The sequence below is a fragment of the Sciurus vulgaris genome (genome assembly GCF_902686455.1).
Source record: "Sciurus vulgaris genome assembly, chromosome: 1".
NCBI lineage: Eukaryota > Metazoa > Chordata > Mammalia > Rodentia > Sciuridae > Sciurus > Sciurus vulgaris.
This window is the reverse complement of record NC_136461.1, coordinates 18380082-18404007: the sequence shown is the minus strand read 5'-3', so window position 1 is coordinate 18404007 and position 23926 is coordinate 18380082. Positions and strand designations below refer to the sequence as shown.

The window sequence follows — 23926 nt, the reverse complement described above, 5'->3', positions numbered from 1 at the left end:
CCTTTGCCTGTGAACCTACAGGAAGTCCTGGAACAGCGCCTCTCCCTCTGCCATCACAGTATGGTTTAAGGCCAGGGCGGTGGGGGAGTTGTGAGGACTCCCTGCACCCCTAAGAGTTCCCTGAGAGGGGAAGCCAGGGGCCACCTGAGGCCTGTCTGGGCCTTAGTCACTTGTGCTATGGGCCAGTGTTTCCCTTCCTGGAGGGGCAGACTTCTTACTAGGTAAGAACCTGATGGTTTTCTCTTTCCTTATTTCCTAACCTGGGAAGCTGTGCCAACACAGAGAAGGCCTTGCCTCAGGTGGGGGCGGGCCCTCACCCGCCCCAGGGCCACTTCCCTGCCCTGATAAGCAAGCTGTGCAAGGATTTCCAACCCTGAGGTCAGATTGAGCCATCTCTGCTGCCCACATGGCATAGCCCAGGGGTCTGGCTTCCTGGGATGTGTTGGCTTATGTTTACAAGATGTGAGAGGGAGACCTGTCCCCTCTCACAGAGGCGACACACTAGGGAACCTCAGGATCTAATGTCGACAGCTGCCATGATGAGTAGGTGACCTTGGCCAGTGGGCCTCTCAGTACCTCTTATCTGGGGACCAAGAATGTCACACCCACCTCACAGGGGCTTGTTGTAGGGACAGCGTAGGCTGCCAAGCACCAGTGGTTGCTGGAGAGTGGTTCCTTTCATCCTCCTGGAAGGAGGGGACTTGCTGCTGAGGTTGCCTGTGAGAAGCCACCTGGGCTTCCCAGCCTCCCTGGGGGCAGCACGGAGCTCAGCTGTCCTGGCCAGGGGTGGGAGGAGGGGCTGGCCAATTGCTTGCCCCTCTGAGCCTCTCCCCATTAATAAAATGACTTCTTTGCACCTTTCCGCTGATGATTTAGGTCAGGGGTCCTTCAGCCTCTCAAGATTTGTGGGATCAGGGTTGGCCTGGAAGGGCAGGGGGTGCAGTAGGCAGCTGCTGCAGCTGATCCTGAGAATGCCCACTGGACTCCTGCAGACCCCAGAAACCATCTTGGGCTTCGCTGAGTACCTAGTCCTTACACTGCTCTAAGAGACAGGCACTGCTGTCCTCCATTTTTATGTATGAAGGAGAAAATGAACTCAGACTGAGTTACTTGCCTGGAGTCACAGCCAAGTGTGAAGCAGGGCGAGGATTTCTGCCTCTGTTCCCTAGACCACCCCACAGCAGGGGCTGGGGAGGGCCTCTGAGTTGCATGTTGGTACAGTGTAAGCCCCTGAGTCCAGGGGTGGCCTCCTCACACGCACAGCCATGCCAAGGCAGTTCTGTGTCCTGGGTACAGGAGCCAAGACTGGAAAGGTGCCTCTCCCTGGCTGGGCCCCTGCTGGAAGCCCTCCCATTCTTGGAAGGTTGCCTGGGTCACAGCTGTGTGCTTCCTCACCCACCCTCAACAGCTCTTGACCCTGGGCCAGACTGCCAGCCTCCCCACCCCTGCTTAATTTCCAGACACTTTCCACCTCAAGCAGCTGACAGTCTCCCAAGGACAGCCCACTCTGCGGGCCCAGCTGTGACAGGCCCCAGGGAGGACCTGCGTCATCCAGAGGCCAGAGGTCAACCTAAAAGGGGTGGGAGGCTTTGGAGAGGTCTAGGGGACGGCGTGTCCTGGCCAGCAACCTGGTCACGGGAGTTTCCAAAGCTGCAGGCCATCAAAGCAGGAAAACACCAGACACCCAGAGCCTGGCTGGACCCCTCCCTCTGGAGTCGCCCCCACTCCGGGGAGTCCAGATCACCCCCACCCCCGCCTCCCTCCTCGCCGCCCTGCAGCAGCTGTAAGGGTATTTATAGCCTGAGCCTGAGGGGGCAAGGACAGGCACTTTATTTCGGAAGTGATAATTCCAGTTCCAGGTGGATGAATGGGGAGAACCAGCGTCCCCTCCCCCTTTCCACCCTCACCTACAGGCCGCCGGGGCATCCCTCCTCCTGTCTAGTCCACCTGCAAAAGGCCCTTCTTAATGATTTCCAAGTGCTCAGACCAACGGGGTGATGCTATTTCAGAGTCCTTCCCGGTTTTCTGACTGCGGGCTGCACACACCATTGACCCTCCACGCCCCCTGCCCGCCCCCTCACTCGGTGTGTGTGTGAAACCGGTTCCCTTCCGAGCAGGGACCGCGGGGCGGCGCTGACCTCTAGTGGCCCAGGTCGGTAATGCAACGCGCCCGACTGAACCAGAGCCGAGGGTCGTTGGCGAGGTTGGGACCAACTACCTGCATTTCCATCCCTCTTAACTCTCCGTACTCCTGGCTACTCCGGGGCGCAAGGCTTGAGCATGACAGCCTACGTGTCTGCGGACAGCTGTCTTCCTCTAGGACTAGGAACCCCAGGGAGACCTGGGGGACGGAGCTTTGTCTCTCGGTACACCCAGTCCACACTCGCCACGCCAGCCTACAGTCAGTGTCGATCTAGGCGTCAAGTATTTGCGACGCACCTGCCAGACCAGAGAGAAGAGGACACGACCCACCCTCCGGGGCTCCCAGGCGGGTCTTGGGACCCGACGGTGTGCCCACAGCCAGCCAGCGCGCACACTGCCCGGACTGCGCGAGCTCTAAGCAGGAGACCAAACCCATCCGGCATGAAGGGCAAGGACCTGAAAGGCAGGTGGAAATCAGCTCGGCGGGGAAGTAAAGGCAGGCATTCCAGGCACGGGAACCAGCCTGCGCGAAGGCACAGGAGCAGCGACCGAGTGGGGCGCACCCCCAGCCCTGCAGGGCGGAGGGGAGGGGAGGCCCCGCCCCTCGGGGAGCCCTGGCCGTGATTGGCGGAGCCAGATCTGACGTTTGGCCGACTGTCCGTCTCGATTGGATCTCCGCTGTCCCGAAGGCAGGTGCAATGCGGCCCGCAAGCTATGGTCACCCGGGTGTCTCCTAGGGTTTCTCCAGACTGCGGTACTTCTTGCGCTGCACCGACACCGGGTCCTTGAACAGCACTGGGTCCAGACGTACGCGAGAGGACACCAGGGGCATGTGACCGAACTCTGCTGCCATCTGGTTGATGCAGTCCGGGTCTGGGGGCTGCGACTCTGGCCCGGGACCAGGAGCCTAAGAGGTGGAGGAGAAAGGCATGGGTGGGCTTCTGTGCCCTTTCACACACACACCCACCTCCGCAGCAAGAAGCATTTGGATTAGACCATGAGAGGGACTCCCTCTCTCTCTCTCCCCCAGCCCGTGCCCTCCCAGGGTCGACCGTTCCTTCGCGGCTCCTCACCAGTGCTGCAGCTCCCAGATGCGGCTTGCTATAGGGCACCTTGATAGGGGGCAGCTTGGTGGCTGCTGCTACTAGGAAGTTCATTAGGACGTCTACACAGGTGGGTGCCGCATCTGCGAGGGTCTTCATTGCCTTGGGCAGGGAGTGGGTGAAGAGGGTGTGGTAATACCTGGGCAGGGGTGGAGGCAGGGAGAAACCGCGGCTGAGTTCATCCCCGCCCTCCTGACCTCCCGTCTCCCTTCCTCTCCAGTCCCCAAACCTCTTTCCAAAGCCCAGTTCCCGACTCTGGCTGCCCCAGAGAGCACCCATTCCTGGTATGAGCCCCCACTCCCCATGTGTGCTGCCCTCGGTGTGATCCTGCCCTCTCCCCATAGCTTGGTGCCTACGCCTGGGCTTGAGGTCAGAGCTAAGGCAGAGCCAGACTTGGGGAGGGGGTGGATCAGCTGGTTCCAAAATTATCAAACATGGCACCCAAAGACCAGTCTCAGGAAGGCTGTGGATTAACCAGGCTGATGCTGTGCTGTCTGACCCTTGCTTCCCACCACACCTGAGTCCCCAAACTGGACAAGCTGGGCCCACCCTGCAGACCTTAGGCTCTCTCTTTGCACTACTGAGAATCCCCAGCAGAGCTCCTGGATAAATCTACAGAAGGTTCCACGTTACACAGATTCGGTTTGTGCTTGTTTAAGAGGCCCTCCAGAATTCAGTTCCTGCCCCAAGACTGAGGTGCTTCGGGCAGACACCTGAGCCTGGGATGGTCCCCGGTCTATCACACCCAAATTTATAATCAGGACCATTTTCTCATCGCATCACCCCCAACAACCCCAAACATGGTCTTTACCCTCTAACAATTCTACTTAACACTAGCCATTTGTTGAGCATCCCGGGGGCGGGATGACGGGGCGAACATGTCCCGTGTGACAGATGAGGATACTGAAATTCAAGAGCAGTGGGGAGACTTGCCCAGGGTCACATAACTGGCAGATCTGAGCTTTGAACTCTAAGCCACCCTACTGCTGGTTCCGTGAGGGGGTCTGTGGGTCTCTGATCCCTGGGCCAGGCCCGTGTTTGTACCTATGGTAGAAGGCAGCTGTGCTGAGGACCATGGAGAACTCGTTGGCTGTCTCAGCAGTGTAGCCCCAGCCGCCCCTGGCCTCGTCCCAGAAGTGGCTCCACGTCAGAAAGCCCACCATCCGCTCCGGGAAGCTCTGCCACACCACAAAGGCAAAGTCCACCTGGAGGGAGATTTAAGTGAGCTGTGAGGAAGGACTTCCTGACCAACTTGGGACATCCTCACATCCTATGGAAGCAAGACCAGTCTGGCTGAAGGGCTGGGACAGGGCTCGGGGGAGAGGGGATGGGAGCCATTACTTCAAGCGGACTAGAAGTATAGGATGGTTGTTTCCAGGGAATCACAGGGAACCTTCTCATAAGGGAGCCACAAAAGCAATGTTCTGAAGAGTCAGCGGAGGGCTTCTCTTGGATTTCTAAAGAGGAGCTTGCCTGGCTTGTTCCGCTGGTTTCCAGCCCCTCAGGAACTCCGGTCCTCCCAGCCCTTGGAGTCTTAGGGGCTACCCGTGCCCTGGCCTCTGTCCCCACCCAGGAATCCTTGGGTCTGGGCCTCACCTCACTTGTGGAAAGACCGACATGGCCCTGGAGGCTGAGGATGGCTTCCGTGCTGACAGCGCTGTACGGGAAGAAGCGGTCACTGACCTGCAGGGGGTGGGAAGGCAAGCGACTCAGCCACGGGAAGCCCCAGACCCAGTAGGCAGGAGTGCGCCCAGCCCGGCGTGGAAGGAAGTTTTCCCTTTGGTGAAATGGAGCAGTTGGTCCAAGGGGCTGGTCAGGTTTGACATCTCAGCTTTCCTCTGTCCTATTACACACTCACGTCAACCCTGGGAGGAGCTGTCAAACTTCCCTCCAGAGCTGAAGGGACTTGCCCAGGAACACATGACAAGCAGACGGTCACACCCTGCTTCTCAGCGGCCACCCGCCCCAGTGTGCTGCCCTGTGTCCCTATTTCCCTAAGGTCCCAGGTTTCTCCCCATCCCTCACTGAGACACCCACATACTCCTCTGCCTTCCCCCACCACATCATGCTCTGGAAGCACGATTCACAAGGGCCAGGGAGGAAGGGAACCATTTCTATTAGACCTGCCGCTGGAACCCGGGGCCCAATTTCTGCAGGCCTGCGTAGGAGTCTGACTTTGGCTCAGGCCCAAGTAAAACCCTCATGTGCGCCCTCCCCAGATCCCGGACAATCCCACCCCTCACCTTTCTGTGCCCCTCAATGACTGTCAAGGGCACTGCTGTCTCGGGCCACCTGGATGGGACTGGCCTGTCGCTGCTCCAGAGAACCAGGATCTAGGAGGGAAGGGGGATTGCTCCTGAGGTCTGGGGCCTGGGGCAGAGAGAGGTCCCAGGAGCAATCTTCTCAGGGTGGAAGGAACCTGGGAGAGCCACTGTATATGTGGGAGTGAAAGGATGGCTTAGTTGGATCCCAGGTCCTTTCCTTGACACCCTGTCTTTGCCTCTGGGCTTCAGGAAGGCAAGAATTCTGGTGCAGTATGGTAGCCCCTAGCCTGGGCCCTGTCTTGTGCCTCATCCTACCTTCTCGCTAGGGTTCACTTTCTCCTTCTCCAGCAAATTTGCCATGCCATGCCCTGCCCAGCCCCACCCAGATATCCATCTCTGGAGCTGTTCCTTCTGTACCCTGGCCGAGCTGCTTCCTCCTCTGGCAAGAGAAAATGCTAACTGAATCCTAATCTGGGGGCGGATTCCTCTCCTGCTTTCTCTTTGCATCCTCAGCATCTATCCGAGGCCTGACCCTGAAAATGACCGCAGAGTGAGGAAGTAAGTGAATGGACGAGAGCATGCGTGAATGGACGCAGGGCTTCTCAGCCTCTCCAGCCCCTCAGGGCCTTTATCAGTCCCCCTGGAGTTGGGGGAAGGGAACGAGAAACTTGGAACTTTAAAAAAAAAAAAGTCGAGAAGATCCCTTGGAAGTCCTCCCCGTGCCTCTTCCCCCCAAATATGTGTTCATCCTTGGGTCCAGGAGTCTCCCAGGGCCCCCACCCTGGGTACCAGGACTCCAGTGGGTCAAGGGGCCGGACCTGGGCACAGTGCTGGGAGCCTGCCACGGCCTGGATGAGCTTCAGGGGGACCTCGCCAGGGGTCCCCACCCAGATCAGGGCGCTGAATCTGCCCTCAGGGCGAGAGCCTGGGAGAAGGAGACAGGCCGTCAGGATGGGAGGAGGGGGAACCCTCTGCAGAGTGACCTGAGCGGGGGACCCCAAGAGCCAGGCGAGGTGTTGGGGGTTCAGGGAGGGGCTTGCAGGGGCTTTGTGGATGAGGTAGGGACAGACGTGGAGAGAACTGAGGGGACAAGTTGTCCCTCCCCAGACATACCTAGTTGCAGGTGGTAGAAGGGAAAGTCCTGGGGGCTCAGGGAAAAAGTAGGTAGGGCCAGGAGTGCTCCTGGGGGGCTGTTCCACAGAAGAGAGGGGTGAGTGGGTGCTCCCGGGATCCGGCCCTGGATAATCTGTGAAGTGAGAAGGTTGCAGAGCGGGCAGGCCCTGTGGGCGGGTCTGGGAAAGTGACCTCCCTGCCCAGCCCCGCTTCAGGCCCTGCGGAGCAGGAGCCAGGTCACCGGGCCCCTGGGAGCAGAAGGGTTGAGAAGCCCAGCGTCACTAACCAAGGTCATGACCTTCTCAGAATCCTGAGAAGTCCGGAGATTCTCCCAAACCAGCACCCAGGCAGCCACTGCCGTCGAGGGGGAGAGTGAGGTCGAGATTGGAAAGAAGCAGGTCCAAGACCTCACGGCTAAGTCTCAGGTTCGTCCCAGATCCTCAAGGAAGGGCCCCCAACACTGGGAAGAGGAGCGTGGCGCGGCCCCTGACCAGTAAGCCCTCACCTCCAGAGTGGCCCGGATGACCTTCTCCACCGAGGAGAAGTAGGCATCCCACAGAAACTGGCTCTGCTGACGCAGGGCGAGGACCCGAGCAGGGGACATCTCCTGGAGGGCAGCCAGGACCTGGGCACAGAGGGAGAAGAGGAGGCGGCCTGGGACCTCGCTGGGCTCTGACCCTGCCAGGAAGGAACCTGTGTTGGAGATCTGGAAACCAGAGGCCCTATCCTCATGGCTGTCAACAGCCATGCTTGGACAGATCCCAGGTAACATGGCGATCGAGTTCAGGGGCCACACCCAGCTGGGTTTAAAGGATGCTTCGTAGCCACGTGGATTCGGTCAAGCTACTTAACCTCTGAGTCTTAGTTTCCTCATCTGTTAAAACAAGGATAACAGGACCTCTGTCCTAGGATGGCAAGGGTTAAGTTAGAGGGCGCCCACTGAGTGCTTGGTGCACTGTAGCTCAGTGAATCCCTGGTGGCTGCTGTGCATTCTTACACTGTTCTCACTTCTCAAGGGGACTCAGGCAGGCTCACATGTTTTTCTGAGCTGGGCAAAATTAGTAACATCAGACGGCACAGTCGCCCTGCATCCCTCTCCCACCGACAGACGCCTTCTGATTTTGGATTGTTTGGAAGCTCTTCCTTTAACTGGGTGTTTAACCAGACAGGAACCATTAGAGCTGGGCCCGGGAAAATCCTCCTTGTAGAGGCTGGGACACAGCCGGAGGAGGAGCCAGGCTTGCTCTCAGGGCCCGGCAGGGTCTCCTCCTGATTCTGGGGGAGCCCCAGAGGAAGACTTGGGGCTGGGAAAATTACAAAATTTACATAGATGGGGGACAGGAAGGAGGACAGAGGCCAGCCTGGGGGGCCAGAATTCCGAGGTCCCTCCCATGCCTTGGGTCTAGTCCCCACCCCGTGTACAGGGCCCTGAGCTACCTGAAGCAGGAGCCTGTCATCGGCTACAATGGCGGCCTTGGTCCAGTCAATGACCTCGGAGAAGGGCAGCTCCCAGCAGGGACTGAGAAGCACAGGAATGCAGCCAGCCTGGGGGCAGGGCGGCCGCTGGAGAAGCGAGTCCCACCAGCACACACTCCCCCCCCAGTTCCAAGGCAGCCGCTGCAGCCAGGAGGACAGGACTCGGTTTTGTTCTGCAGATGAAGTGTTTTGCAGAGGATGTGGTGACCTGGCCACAGGCAGGCACACCTGAGCCCCAGTAGAGAAGTGCCCTTCCCAGAGGCCTGGCATGCCTGAAGCTCCCGGGGACCGTGGAGGAGGGGCGGGGTGCCACATTGGGGTTGTACCTGCAGGGCTTGGAGAAAGCGCCAGGCTTCAGTGCGGAGGCCAGGGATGAGGCAGAACGTGGCGTTGGGTGGCCTTTCCCCTGGGTGTGTCCTAAGGAGGCGCAGGAGCCTGAGATACCTCAACCCACCCGCTCCCTCGCAGCCCCCAGCACCCACACCATCCTCCCGAAAGCAGCCCTACCATCGGGCCCCCACATGCTGACCAACTCTTTTGGCACACTGACACACGCAGGCTGCACACTCAACCCTCGTCTGCTCTTGGACCAGGAGACAGGAGCCCTGGGTTCTAGCTCAACCTTGGGCCCCTCCCTTCCTTCACCCGGCCTCAGTTTCCTCACCTGCCAAATGGGAGGCAGTGGGACCTGAAGTTTACCAGGCCCTATCCACTTCCACTCTGCCACACAGACGCCCAGGCATCCCTCACCTGAGTGGCTGCCAGGCCCAGCCCTCCCCCTCCCGGAGCCCAGGCCCATGAAAGGCCGCTCTGTCATGAGGTGGGCTGGGCCCCCAGCCTGGAACCACACAGGAAGCTCTCGCCCAGCGGCCCCCTTGCCTGGAGGACAGGCCTCCTCTGTTCCTCCCACCCCCACCCCCACCCAACCCCAAGCCACACTCAAGCTGTGCCTGCCTGTGGGGGAGGGGTAGAAGTCAGAGCCACCTCCCTGGGATTGCTCAAGACCCAGCCTGGGGAGGGAGGACGGGTAGGGGGACCAGGACCCCTGGGCTCACAGGCTCCCCAGGACCGCCAGCTGCAGCCTGACTGGCTTTGAGCCTGATCGTCGAGAAACAGAGCTGAAAGTATTAGGCAGCCTCTGGACCAAGCCCCACTGAACAGATGGGGAGACGGAGTCCCAGGGAGGGCTGGGGCAGAGCTGAGACTGGAACCCCGAGAAGTCCCCTACTCCATGTGAAGGAGTGAGCGCAAGCACCCGCTCCAGGATCCCTCCGTCTCCCAGCCGCCCGGGGCCTCGGTTTCCGCATTGTTAAATGGGGCACCAACACTACGCTCCCCTTCTCAGAGTCGCTGTGAGGAGATGGGAATCGGGGGGTGAAGCACTTAGAACTCTGCCCGGAGCTCAGCAAGGGGCAGTTTGGGGCAGGAGCTGGGCGGGAGGGCAACGTGGGAGGCTCAGAGAGGAAGGTCTCAAGTTCAGCCAGGCTCAGCGACTTCGGGAGGCCCTGTCTCCAAGTAAAAAGGGCTCGGGGTGTGGGGATGTAGCTCAGGGGTGAAGCTCCCTGGGGTTCAATCTCTGCTACATTAAAAAAAAAAAAAAAGCGGGGGCCGGGGCCCTGTGTTCCCAGGCGTCATGCCCAGAGCTTCGGGGAGACACAAGCTGGAAGCCGCCTGGCTGCAGGAGGAACCCTGGGTGTGGAGGCAGGGCGGAGGGAGGCCAGGCTGACTGGGCACCCTTGTATGCCTTTGGGATTTTGTGCCCTGTGAATGAATCACCTATTCGTAGAAATGAATAAATAGCAATTTCCAGGGGTGGACCCTGCTTCCAAAGCAATGAGCCCGGTCACCCGAGGTGGAAAAACACGGCGGTGGACCCCCACGCACAAGCTCTAGTCCTTCAGACTCCACCGCTCCAACGCCTGGTCGAAGCCTGGGGCGCTGGTCAGCAGGCTCCCTTGTCACCCGAGGCCCTTGCTTGGCTCCCTCGCTCCCCTCTGAGCCTCCACGTCCTGGGCCCTGACATGGGGGCAGCAAGGCCTCCCTGGAGAGGTGCTGGGGAGATTAGCCTGGGAGTCAAGCCTGGCTCCGCACCTGGCCCGCAGCAGGCCTTCCGGCCTCCCGCCCTCCTGCCGGCTGAGGGAATGTGGGACAGTGGCAGGGACTGCGACTCGCCTCTCTCTGTGGCCAGTGCGTGTTTATTCAGGCCACCTTCTCGGGGCGCGCCCTGGGGCCGTCGGCCTCCCTCTCTTCCTCTCCCTATACTGTCTGGCTGGCCCAGGCCTCTGCCTGGCACTTCTGAGCAACTGAGGCTCAAGATACCCCAGAGATGAGGTGCGGTCCCCTGCAGGGAGGCAGAAGCCAAAGGCAAACTCCTGGGGTTTCTGAGGACAGCGAGAGCCGGCTGAGCTTCACACCTCGGAAATGAACTTATTAGAAACGCGAACCCCAGGGCGACCCAGGAGGATGGAGAGCCAGACCCCGGCCAGTTCTGGACCACGTTAGAGCCATCAGTGAACATTCAGCCAGCACCTACCTGCCGGCTAAGTCAGAAAAGTGAGGGATGGCATGGTGACCGGGAACCTTGTCACCAAAGACGAGCCTGGGCTGGGCTGAGTTCTGAGCCTGAGGGGTCAGGGAGCCCCTACTCCTCCTCGGGCAGCCGCTAAGATGCTGGGGACCAGTCCCCGCTGGAGGGCCGTGGGAATGACAGCAACTCCCTCCTCACCCTGGCGTGGGGCGCCCAAGGCCTCCGGAGCTTCAGGAGGTGGCGGGATTACGTTCCCACGGGAGCCCTGTGGCTGGGAGAAGCCCTGGGAGCCCCAAGAGGAGGCCAGATTGGAGGCTGGCCACGTGAAGAGTTCCTGGGAGGGAAGGAGAGCTCGGAATAGCCATGCTGTTCCAGCAGAGAACAGAAAGGGAGAGGAGGAGGGGCCCAAGGGGACACCAGAGTGACAGTGTCCCACTCAGTTCTGCTCCTGGGAATGGGAAGGAGCCCTCTGCCCCAGGGTCCTGGACAACCTCAGAGGGTCTCTGAGTCTGGCTGCACAGACAGCTGCTGGAGACTGCTGGCCTCCTGGAGATGCAGGGGGCTCAGGAGCTCAGGTGTTAACTCCTTGATCGCCCGGGGTGTGTCACCCCAGCCAGTCCAGGTGAAGGGAAGTTTCAGCAGAAGCGTGTGCCACAGGCCCCCTTCCCCTTGTCTATACTTAGGCATTCTCACTGGCAGGAAGTTCTTCTTTAGATCTGACCTAAGTTGCACATGTTTGTTATAATCAAAGGCTGTTTCCTTGAGAAGTTAAACCCAAGATTAACCACAGGAGCAGCTTCCAGCTCTGACCAGCCACTAATATCTCAAACTTCTGAAGTATCTGACAAGGTCAAAAGTCAGAATTCTTGGGGTTGGGGGCATAGCTCAGTGGTAGAGTGTGTGCTCGCTTTGCACGTGTGAGGCCTGTGATTCCCAGCATCGCCACAAAAAATGAAACAAAAACAACAACAACCCAACTCAAATCTCATACAGAAGGTTTTGGAGACAGGCAATTTAGGATTAAAGTACTGACAGTGCTCATTCTGGCTGGGTGACCTCAGATAAGTTACTTAACCTCTCTGAGCTTTAGTGTCTGGTATACAAACACTTAAATTATAGCAATTAGTATTATTTTATTATGCATAATCATTTATAAGAGAGCTTAGCACAGAGTAAGCACTATAGGAGTGTATAGTTACATAAAATGTTAGGGTAGGAGGAATTGGAATAACGAAAGGGAAGAAGCAGGAGTGAGTCATGTTTTGTTTTTAAGATCCCCAAGGGAGAACTACAAAATCTGCCTTTGACACCCCTGGAGGCAAATCACCATCTCGATGAAAGTACTCCCTGCTGTCTAACCTGAGCTCCTCCTGCTTCAAACTGAGACCTAAACTTGCCAGGACTATGGGTTCTCCATCTCAATCCTGCCCTTTACTCTGGTCACCGGGCTCACTCCTCTCACCGTCCCCCTCCCATCCAAACCCCCCAAAGAAGGTTCACTTACGGCTCAGGTCCAGGGTCCTGCTCACAGTGCCCATCCCAGCCCCAGGCAGGGGAGCGGATGTCTGCCACCACGCGCCACCTGCCCATCTTCTCTGCCAGGGCCAGCAGGGCGACCCCAGGCTGGGGGCTGTGCTGCCACAGCTGGCCAGGGGCCCCACCTCGCAGAGGGTGAGCTTCAGGGAGAAGTGGGAGGGCCACATCAAAGCGGGGACGGAAGGTGTCCACCTTGGGGCTGGCCTCAGCCACCATGGCCTGTCCCAGCTGGGAGGCCCGGGGGCAGGGGGCTGGGTGGAGACGTAGGACCAGATGGTTCCTGCCTGCGTTCCAGAGTGGAGGCCCTGGGCTGCACCCTCCAGCCGGGCTGTCCCAGCCGAGGAGGAGGAGGAGGCAGGCCTCGGTGGGGCTGGAGGTGAGGTGGCGGGAGCCTTCCAGGGAGGCCAGGACCCCGCGGTGCCTCTCGGAGGTCAGTCCAGCCGCTGGGTACGCAAACACTGTGAGGCCATCCTTGCACCTGGAGGTGTCAACGCAGGTGTCCCAGGTACAGCTGCCCCGGCGGGGCCCTTGAGGACGTGGAGGGGCATCTCCCGCGGGCTCCCCAGGCTGGGAGAAACTCTGCAGGAGCGCTGCGTCCAGCCAGCGGGGCCATCCCGGGGAGGCCCCTGGCTGAGGTCTGGAGGGCACTGCCAGGCGGAGAAGGGGGAAGACCCCCAGGAGGACCAGGAGGAGCCAGGAGGCCGACAGCGCCAGCCAGAGGGACTTTCTCCTCAAGGACTGCATGTGGCTCCCGCAGCCAGGGCTGGGGAGTGGGCAGCCGCTGCAGTCACACAGTAGGAGCGGGCCTGAGGTGGACCTTCTAGCTCTGCGCGCTTATCCTACAGATGGGAAGACTGAGGCCCATCGGGGGCAGCTCCCTGCTAAGGCCAAATGGGGAGTCACCGGCCACACGCCAGGAGGCCAGGGAGGACCCAGCTTTCTGGACTTGCTTCCCTGTGCTCGGTACTCTGCTTCCTGGGCTTCTGGACCCCAAGCCAGGCTTTGCTGTCCTCGCAGGGCCCCCTGCTGCCAGGCGTGGCTCCGGGTGATGCAACCCTTGTCCAGACAGTAAGACTGGCCCTTTACCCTCCCGGTCGCAACCCCTGCCCCTGCCCTGCACTAAGAGGAAGGCCGTCTGCCAGGCCAGGGAGGGCTGTTCAGGGCCATGGGCGGCCAGGCTAGGGGTAAGGGCTGCAAGGAAGGAGGCTGGCCTCCCCTACCCACCCTCCCGCACAGCTCCCGAGCAGCCCTGGCTCCCCCTGTGCCCGCGGGCAGGCATTCCTGGGCACCAGCTACGATTAGCCCCTGCGCCCATGTGGGCCACCCGGGTCCCTGAAGACAGGACCTGTGTGCTGTCAGTGCCCTGCCTGGGGTCCACGGGGATTCAGGGTCCTGGTCCTCTTCCACCCTGCCCTGCCCCAGCCCCAGAAGTGCAGCCCCTTCCCAAGCTCGCAGCTGCCTGGCACCCTCAGGCTTAGAGCTGTCGAGGGCAGAAGCCAGGGCCGGGCAGAGCTCCTGCCCCAAGTCCCCCAAGCCCTGCCGGCATCGCCTCCTGCTCCCTCGCAGCGTCGGACAGACCTAGAGCTCCGTCCTAGCAGCGGCCTGGCTCCTCCCCTGCCAGCCTGATTGGCTCCCAGCTGGGAGGCAGGGTCTCCAGCTTAACCCCTTCAGACCAGTTTCCCGTATGTAATGAGGACCCAGGACAGGTGCGCAGCGTCGCAGAGGGCGCGGCCTTCATTCTCTGCGTCCTCCAGCCCCCAAGGCGAAGGTTCCACCACGATTTCCCACAGAGAAGCCAGGCTCTGAGCGGGAGGGGATCTTCCTCAGAAGGCCCAGCTAGGATGGGTCGGATGCAGAAGGGAGCTCCGACCCTGGTCCCCCCAGCTGGGGGTCTGTGGGTGGGGGGAGCCCACACAGCAGCAGGTGGGAAGGAAAACAGGTGAGCGAAGAGTTGGGCGTGGTGGGCGGTCAGGGAAGCACCCCCCACCGTCCCCGCCACCATCCGAGCCCACCCTTTGTCCTAGTCCACTTCCCATCCGCTTTCCATCCGCTCACGCCCCATTGAGGGATCCCCGCCTGGTCTGTGCTCTGGGTGATGTCATCCCCGAGGGACTGCAGAGGCGATGGGGAGACACAGGAGTCCCTGTCTGAGGAGAGAGGGCACAGGGTGCACACTGGGCCCGAGCTCTGCCTGGAGGCCGGAGGCACTGGGGCTCTCTGCTCCAGGATGGAGAGCACCCCTATGGGGCGGTGGCCAGCTGAGACCAGGCCTCTCCCTGTGAGGTCCCCTGATGAGGGGCGGCCTCCTTTCCTTTCCTTGCCTCCCCCTGACCTCAGAGGGCCGCTGATCTGATGCAGGAGCCACCACCGGAAACTGAGGGTGGGCACAGTCCACGCACCCAGGCCTGTCTGGAAAAAAAGCCCGACCAAGGAAAACTGGCCTCTTCGCACCAGCAGTCGGTCGGATGACCGTCCCTGTAGGCACCAAGTCCTCTCGTGCTAAAAGAGGCCACCTTGCTGGCCGCCCCTTCCTCCTGCCTCAGGAGTCCAGGGAAGGCCCTGCCTGCAGGAAGCTGCCTCCACCAGTCTCCTGCCATTCTTCACGCCTCTACCCGCGCTCCTTCCCTCCCACACTCCTTCCTCCCGTAAATGCTTGGGAGTCTTAACTCTGGGCCGGGATCCTGCGTAGCTCTGCTAAATGGTCCTGGAGGCAGTGTAAATGTGGACAGCCACTGGGGAAACTGAGGCCAGGGAACTTGGGTAGCTTGCCTACATTCCCGTGGCTTCACCAGGATCCAGACCATCCATCCATTTAACCGTCACACATTCCACCTGAGACGGACACGCCCTCACCCTCCTGAGTTCACTGTCCAGGGAAAGAGAGAGCAGTGACCAGCGGTCAGATTGAGGGAAGGAGAGAGGCGTGCAGCGAGGGACCCTGAACCCAGGGGGCCAGAGGAAGCTTCTGGGAAGCCAGGCTTATCCTAAAGCCAGAAAGACCCCGATGTGGTGTTTTGGATTTTGGCCTTGTGTTGGTGTGTGGTGCTGGGACGGAGCCTGGGGCCTGCTCTGCTCCACCAGTGGCCCCCCCACCTCGGCCAGCAGTGTGTTTTTAAGAACAGGCGGGAAACGGGCAGGCATGGAGCAGGGACAGGCTTTTGAAGCTTGGTCTGTCAACCCAGGAGTCACTCATTCAAAAGCTACTCAGTGAGTGCTGTTGAGGTGGCCAGCGGGTCCTGGGCACAGAGAGCAGCTGGGGAAAGCCTGCCTCAAGGAGCCTCGTTTCCAAGGTGGGGAAGGAGGCGGGGAACAGACAGATCTGTCTCCTGGCTGTGGGCGCTAGATAGCTTGGGGAGGGGGAGGTTTGCAAAACTGGGGGTGAGGATGAGGCCCGCTTCACTGAAAAGCTGGCTTTTGGGTAAAGTCCTGAAGAGGTGAGGGAGGCGTGGAGGGCGTTTCTAGGGGAAGGGTGAGCCGGGGCATGGGTTCTGAGGCCGGAGAGTGGCTGACCCTGCTTTCCCAGCGCCCTGCAGGGGGCCTGGGAGAAGAGATCAGCTGCAGGGGCTGGACAGAAGCAGGGAGCCCTGGCCAGCCAGGCCTTGTGCCAGGAGTCAAAGGGGTGAGAAGCCACTGGATTTGGGAAATGTCATGACCAGAGCAAAGGGCAGGTTTGCTGAGGGATCAGGTGAGATTTGGCTTGAGCCACGGGCAGGATGGGATTGTCACCCACTGAGACAGGGAGGATTAAAAGGTGGGGGCACTTGGAGGGAAGATCAGAGTCCAGTTTCGAGACTGGTTAGCGATCGGGTCTGGTCCATCGGCGCCCCCCCCAGCACTGATACGAACCAGCCCAAGAAGGGCTTGTTGGACAAGGGAAGGAGCAGATGGAGGGAGAGAAGCAGGGTGGCCAGGAGGCCAAGGCCACGGGCCACTGGCATGGTGTGGGGAGACCCTATCCTGCTCCCGCTGCCCTCCCAGCCCTGGACCCACGACGGGCCAGCTCACGCCGTGCCCATGCCGTGCCCATGCTGTGCACACGCCGTGCCCACACAAGCCCTCTTCTGCCTGCACCCCTGCAGGGGCAGTCCTGGGCCTCAGGCCAGCCTGAGCTTGTCTGGATTGACTCACAGGCTTGCCAGGCTTGGATGGAGGAGAAGAAGTGGGGCCTCCAGCACAGAGATCTGAGCTGATCCCACACAGAAAACAGATCCCTGGGATCTATCAGGGGCTCCTGGGCATCTGCCCTCCTGTAGTGGGGCTCCAATCTGTGGGACAGAAGCCAACACGCAGGGGAGAAGGGAGAGGCACCAGGCAGGAAGGAGCAGGCAGCGGTGTGGAGGGGAGGAGAAAGCCTGGCCAGAGGAGACTGGGTAAAATCCCGAGAGGCTTCCTGGAGGAGGCAAGGCAGGACTGAAGCAGGCCCTTCTGTGGATTTGAGGCCAAGGAAGTGCTCTGGAGGGGGATCCTGGAGCGCTGAACACAAGTGGTGTGTTTCACCCTGAGCCTGTGGGCTGCCTGGGTATGGAGTTGCTTCCTGCATATTGGCCACCGTGCTCAGGAAGAGGATGGTGCTAACACCTCCATGTTTAATGGGAGGTATTCCTCCCTGCACTCTTCTTGGGCCTCCCTCCCTCCTTTCCTTCTCTTTAGGCTGCGCCTGAAATCTGTAGTTTTCAGGCAGGAAGAGCCTGGAACACCAAATAGTGCTGTGTTCTTAGTACCCACGTGTTCTTAAGTTGTGTGTTTCTGTGCAAGTTATTGACCTCTCTGTGCTTCTGTTTCCTTATCTGTAAGATGGGGTTGCTTTTAATAGTTCCTTCTTTAAAGGCCTGCCAGGGAGGGAATGAGCCAATAAGTGTAGAGCATTCAGCATCCTATGCCTGGCAGAGAGCAGACCCCTAACAAACAGCATCCTCCCACAGGGCCTCAGACACAGGGAGGTGCAGCGACTGCCTAAGGGGCACCGAGCTGTCCGTGTGCATAGGTCAAGACCTGGACGTGGGATCGTTCTTACTGCTCGCCACCTCCATCCAGGAAGAAACGCTCGGGCTGTGGATGAGCAGCAAGAGACCAGCCTGCTGTTCTTTTTTTTTTTCCGGTGCTGGGGATCGAACTCAGGGACTTGTGCTTGCAAGGCAAGCACTCTACTGACTGAGCTATCTCCCCAGCCCCAGCCTGCTATTCTTGACTGCTGCTCTCTGTTCCTCAGTTCTGGGCCCTGGATTAGTAAGTGTTGAGGTGCTGAAGTTTTGGGGTGCTGAAGATATTGAGAGGCTCTGTGGTCTCAACTCTCCCTCACTTAAGCACAGAGAAGCCCAGACTGGTGGGAATCTTCACAAAACTCTGCAATATCCGTCAGTTGCCTCGGGACCCCAGCAGGACAAAGCCACTGGCCCTGGGGCCCAGCCAGTGAACCAAGCGGAGCCCCCCCCCCCCGCCACCCCCCCCCCGCCCCCGCCCCGTGGGAGTTGGGAAAGCAGGTTCTGGCCTCTGCTCTTTTCCCAGGCATGGTTGTGTGACCTTGGACAAGTCACGCCCTATTCCTGGGCCTTTATTTTCTTGTAAGTCTCAAGTGGTAGCAGGACTTGACTTTCCAGAACAAAAGTTCTGCAGTATTCTTTCTCAGAAGTAATCCTGACACAGGTGGAAAGTCCGTCCTTCCATTGCCTAGTACTTGACTTTGTTAAGAAAAATGATACAAAACTTGGAAATGCTGGGCAGGGTGACACACACCTGTGATTCCAGCAACTGGGGAGGCTGAGGCAGGAGGATGGCAAGTTCCAGGCCGGCCTCAGCAGTCCCTGGTACCAAACAAACAAATACACGCACACAGACTTGGAAGTGAGGCAAGAGGAGACAGTTGTCTCACAGACCCCCAAATATCAAGGGACCCCTAAAGGAGGGTCACTTATTTGACTTTTTTATCCCCCAGGCATTAGGGCCCAGACCATTTTTATAAATCTAAGATGCTAATTTGCAGAAAAGAGAGACAATAAAAGGATTCTGTCCGGCGGTGATGCAAACCATATATGACCAGCAGAGATCACTGCATGGGTTCTAAGTCAGGCACCATTTGCGTCTGCCGGTTGGGGTTCTCACCGGCCATCTTGTTCCAGCATCTTCTGTGTGTCGTGGCTCATCGATGGGTCCTCTGAACTGTCAATCAGGAAAGAATGAAATGCAGCTTTGTTCTGTGGGCTCAGGGACCTGGGGCCTGCCAGGCAGGTGCTCTACCATTGAGCCACGCCCCAGGCCGTGAGCCCTTTAGTTCAGCCAAGTCTGCCTTCCACACACCCACACCTCCACATGGCCCAGGGAAGGGGGTTTCTGCGCCTGGAGGAGAGGTTTCTGTTATCCAGAGAAAGCCAGGGTGATTGATGGAGCAGAACAGGCCTCACCCAGGCAAGGCAGCGGCTGTCCAGGCCTCAAGCTGCAGGCCGAGCTTTTAGCCCGACCCCTCTTTTGGGGCCTGTGTTTAGGCGTGTGTTGGGGGCTGGGGGTGCAGAGGTCTGGGTAACAGTGCGACTGGCTAAACTAAGTAAAGTAAATTCAAACCCTGATCCTGAAGTTGTCCTGGTTTTGTTTTGCTTCATTTTTTTGTCGTGGTGGGGACTGAACCCGGGTCTCACACATGCTAGGTAAGGGCTCTACCACTGAGCTGTATCCCCAGCCCTGTCGTTTTTGTTTTTTGATACTGGGGATTGAACTCAGGGGTGTTTTCCCACTGAACTACAATCCAGCACTTTTTATTTTTTTATTCTGAGACAAGGTCTTGCTAAATTGCAAGGTTAGCCTCGAACTTACCATCCTCTTGCCTCGGCCTCCTGAGTTGCTGGGATTACTGTGCGACTGCACCCGGCCATTCTGGTTTTTCTTCCAGGAGCCTTCACCTGACTTTGACCCTCTCTGAAGGCTCCGGAAGCCATGCCCAGCCTCCCTTCAGTCAGTTCCTGGACCCTCCCAGAGCAGCCAGCCTCCCCGCAGCCCCAGCTGCCAAGAAGTTAAGCAACAAGCTTCCCCCGGAAGTGTTTGCCCAGCAAGGGGCTGCTGCGCGCCCAGGTAATGAGCCCTCTGCTTCCCACAGTGGCAGAAGGAGGGTTTCTCTCTCCTCTCTCCCCGGGACGCTGCTTGGCAAAGTGAACACGGCTCTCTGTTGGCCGGTGAAATGCCCCACAGAGGGGTGGGAGCAGGGGCACAGGCCAGGCCTGGGGGAAGCAGCCCAGAGGTGGCGCTGAGAAGCAGAAGAGGACCTCCTTGTTTCCTGAGGCTGGCCTCAGGCTGACTCCTTCATCTGTGGTCACCGCTGTGGTGCTGGCCGGCCTCCTCACATGCAGCGCCTCGCTTGGTTCTGGGGACCACTGGAAGCACAGGGCGCTCCTCTGCCTCCAGACTGGGTTAAGAGATAGAGAGAGCTGATGTCCCTCCTTTAGGGTCACCCAGCTGGCAGGTGGTGGAGCGCAGATGCGAACGTGGCCTGTCTGGTGTCAGATCTGTGGGGCTTCTTACTTCCCCTCATGGAAGAAAAAGTTGATGTGTGGAGTCGCCGTCTGTGCTCCGTTGATGGTGGGCACTTAACTCCATCTCGGATCCGGGAGGTATCCTTTCCCAGAAGCCCCGAGAAGGTGCTGTCCGGGCGGGGGAGGGAACAGAGCCGTGGATCCCAGGCACAGAGCAGGCTGGGCCTCCAGGCCTCTGGTGATCCCAAGAGCACCCCCTGGGTGTTCCGCATGTCCTGTCCACACCGCCTCCAAGCCAACCTGAACCAGCCTCGCCCCACCTGCCCTGCGCCCGCGCCCAGCAGAGCTGCCATTACTTGGCCTTGGATCATGGCGTTGGCCTCTGGTCTCTGCCTTCCTCTGTCTCTTGGAAGCACTTCCTCCCCACAGCAGCCGGAGGATCCTGTCAGAACAGACTCTTCCCTTCTTGGCTTTAACTCTCTACTATGTGCATTTTGATGCTTTGACACCAGGGTCTGGCTGACCCCAGAATGTCCCCTGTCCCTAGGGGATCCCTGCGGATGGTCAGCAGCGGGCTCTGGAGGGCCCCTGGCAAGCCAACCAGTCCAGAGCCCGCTCCTGGCCCCTCCTCTGTTGGCTCTCCCACACGGGACCACTGTTCCAGCACCCTGATCACCCCAGGGCCAGGTACCCAACAGCTAGGGACAAGCCCCTATGTCCCAGACCTGCCAAAATTATTCAGACTGGCCAGTTCCCCATCTCTTCCCAAGGCTCCTGCCCGCTGCTCTCCCTGGCCCCGTCTGCCTACTGATGGCTGGACGCTCTCTGGTCTTCCCGTCCCTGGGGCCTGGGCTGCCCCCTCCTCTTGGGATTTATGAGTAAAGCAAACAATCTTTTCTTGTTTTCTTGGTACTGGGGACTGAACTGGGGGCACTTTACCATTCAGCCACACCCCCAGCCCTGATTATTGGTTTTATTTTGAATCAGAGTCTCACTAAGCTGCTAGGGCTGGCCCAGAACTTGCGGTCCCCCTGCCCCACTGTCCTGAGTCGCCGAGGTTACAGATGTGCGCCACCGGAATCTGGCAAAGCGAACCATCTTTTGGATGGCAGGCCTCTGATCCGGGGTGTTCTCCTACCTAAGTGATTTGTGTGTGTGTGTGTGTGTGTGTGCACGCGCAGTGCTGGCAACGGAACCCAGGGCCCTGGGCATGTGGGGCAAGCACTCTACACCTGAGCTGTAGCCACAGCCCCGAGCTAAACGATTAATGATAACAACATTAATCAATTGATAAATAAATGAAAATAAAGTGTATTTATTGTCTATTGTTTACTTTTGTGTGGATCTGGTGACTGAACCCAGGGCCTTGCCCACACGGGGCGAATGCTGGACCACCAAGCTACGGCCCCAGCCCACAGACTGTGTTTTTTTTTTTGTAAACAAATGGGATACATGTTGTTTCTCTATTTGTACATGGAGTCAAGGCATACCATTTGTGTAATCATACATTTACATAGGGTAATGTTGTTTGATTCATTCCGTTATTTTTTCCCTTACCCCCCACCCCTCCTACACCTCTTTTCCCTCTATACAGTCCTTCCTTCCTCCATTCTTGCCCCCCTCCCTAACCCTAACTCTAACCCTAACGCTAACCCCTCCCACCCCCCATTATATGTCCTCATCCGCTTATCAGCGAGATCGTTCGTCCTTTGGTTTTTTGAGATTGCTTATCTCACTTAGCATGATATTCTCCAATTTCATCCATTTGCCTGCAAATGCCATAATTTTATCATTCTTTCTAAAGCCTGTATTTTGAAGTGCGCCTCCAGTGGCTTCCATTGGACCTTGAATTAAACCCAGGCTTCTTCCCCGGAAGGCTCAGTGTCCCACCCGCTGCTCCTCAGACCTGCAGAGCGGCCACCACCGAGGAGCAGAAGAGCCAACACTTCCTGGGGGCTTTCCACATGCTGGACTCTCTCCCCGCGGGGTCACTCTGAATGGTCACGACCACCCTCTAAGGTACGATGATTACTGTTTCTACTTTGCAAGTAAGAAAACTGCAGCTCAGAGAGGCTAACGAACGTGACTAAAGTTTCACAGCTGGGCTGGGGTTGTGGCTCAGTGGTAGAGTGCTTGCCTAGCACTCATGAGGCCCTGGGTTCAATCCTCAGCACCACATAAAAATAAAATAAAGGTATTGTGTCCACCTACAACAAAAAACTTGGAATGGACCCACCATTTGACCCAGCTATCCCACTCCTCGGTTTATACCCAAAAGATTTAAAATCAGCATATTACAATGATGCAGCCACATCAATGTTCATAGATAGCTGCTCAATTCACAATAGCTAGATTGTGGAACCAACTGAGATGCCCTTCAATTGATGACTGGATAAAGTATATATACACAATGGAATATTACTCAGCCATAAAGAAGAATAAAATTATGGCATTTGCTGGTAAATGGATGGAGTTGGAGAATATCATGCTAAGTGAAATAGACCAAGCCCAAAAAACCAAAGGAGGAATATTTTCTCTGACAAGTGGATGATGATATATAACAGAGGGGTGGTAAGCGAAGAATGGAGGAACTTTGGATGGTGTAGAGGAAAATGGGGGCGGGAGGGGGTGGGGGAAGGAAAGTAGACTGAGACAGACAGTATTACCCTATGTGTATGTATGGTTACATGAATGATGTGAATCTACATCGTGCATAACTACAGAAATGAAAAGTCACACCCCATCTGTGTACATGAATCAAGGTGCAGTCTGTAAAAATTAAAATTAAAATAAAAAATAAATTAAAAATAGTTTCACAGCCGACAAGCAAGAGACCAGGGACTCAAACCAGCAGCCCTGTTTCCTAGTGTGGCATGAGTTCATGATAAAGAGCAGTTATTGCTTTCACCCACCAATTTTCTTTAATGTAGAATTTGAATTCCTTTTACTGGCCCGGTGGCCTCAGTCCCTCCTGCTTCCTAGTCTTACACCAATTTACCTGTTTTGCAGGGACCCCGATGGCACTCACGACGGCAGCCCCTGCTTTGGTGCCCTTCCCCACTGGCTCACTCTCATGACCAACACCTACGGTGCCAGGCTGGCCTGCTGGGGTGAAGGCGAAGGCCTCCAGACCTGCCCGCAGCGGGCTTCACTTTGGCCCTGGGGACCGCAGGGGGTGTTGGGGAGCAAGGGCACAGGGGAGTCGGCTGGAGAAAGTGACGTCTCTGCTGGATTCTGGAGACTGGCAGGAAGCAGAGGGGAAGGAGCAGGTGCCAAGGCAGAGCTGGCTGCATGCGCGTCTGGGGACCAGCAGTCTCACTGGAGGCTGGGAGCCGTGACTGGCTGGCAGGAGGAAGTGGATCCGGCTCTCCGGAAGGCCTCTGAGCTCCTGGTTTGGGGGATGCATGCATCTCCAGAAGGACTTCAGCAGAGACCCCACTCCCGCCCCTCCCCCATTTCCCACACCTGCACTTTGCAGGGAAGGCACCCAGCTCCCCGCTGCAGGCCTCTGATGGGCTTGATGATAGCAAGGCGGGGAGCCAGAAAGAAGCTGAGAGCGGGAATTCGGGCCTGCCTTGGCCTCTGGCACCCCAGAACTGGCCCAGCCTCCACAAATCATTTTTGATGAGAGGTTCTGGGAAGCAGGATGTTGACAAGGCCAAGTAAACTCCCAGAGGCCTGGAAGGAGACAGAAAGCAGAAAGAATAAGGCCCTCACCGGTTTCTCTCTGCTCAACTGCTTCCCCTTCTTCTGAGCTATATCCCCAGTCCTTTGAATTTTGAGACAGGGCCTCCCTAAATTCTGAGGCTGGCCTCAAACTTCCAGTCCTTCTGTCTCAGCCTCCCCAGTAGCTGGAATCACAGACCCCCGCTGGCCCACCCCTTTTCCTAGCAGGTTCCATAGTCCCTCCTCCTCCTAGTGAGGGATCTGACAACTACCTTGGGGATGTCCTCCCAGCTTTGGGTCAGGCCTGACCAAGGAAGATTTTGAAAGCAACCTATGAGACCCCAGTTCCTCTTCCCTCCCCTCCAGCTAAGCTTCCAGGTATGATAGCAGAACAGGCAGAGCAGAGGGATTTTGTTTTGTTTTACAGTATTAGTGGCGCTCTGCCAATAAGCTACATCCCTTCCTTTAAAAAATATTCTCCCCATATCCCTAGCCTTTTGTATTTTTTATTTTGTGACAGTCTTGCTAAGTTGCCAGGCTGGTCTTGAACTTGCCAGCCTCCTGCCTCAAGTAGAAGGGATGACAGGGGTACACCATTACACTCAGTTGTTTTTTTGTTGTTTTTCTTTCTTTTTTTTTCTT

General features: G+C 58.0%; 1 protein-coding gene across 4 annotated transcripts; it reads right to left on the bottom strand.

The window, feature by feature from the left end:
• Nucleotides 1-142: 142 nt before the first annotated feature.
• EXTL1 (exostosin like glycosyltransferase 1) lies at nt 143-13690 on the bottom strand. Of its 4 annotated transcripts, none has more exons than XM_079103290.1 (11): nt 12130-13690; nt 8425-8515; nt 8060-8167; nt 7128-7247; nt 6623-6755; nt 6328-6434; nt 5489-5578; nt 4842-4928; nt 4290-4450; nt 2440-3384; nt 143-922 (listed from the first exon to the last, which is right to left on the bottom strand). In XM_079103290.1, the coding sequence occupies exons 1-11, from the start codon at nt 12903-12905 to the stop codon at nt 889-891; spliced, it is 2652 nt and encodes an 883-aa protein (XP_078959416.1). In that variant the 5' UTR covers nt 12906-13690; the 3' UTR covers nt 143-888. The 4 variants fall into 4 exon arrangements, with proteins under 4 accessions (XP_078959416.1, XP_078959415.1, XP_078959417.1 ...); XM_079103289.1 differs by having other exon boundaries at nt 143-686; XM_079103292.1 differs by lacking the exon at nt 143-922 and having other exon boundaries at nt 2737-3049; nt 3216-3384; nt 12130-13384.
• Between the last annotated feature and the right edge of the window lie 10236 nt (nt 13691-23926).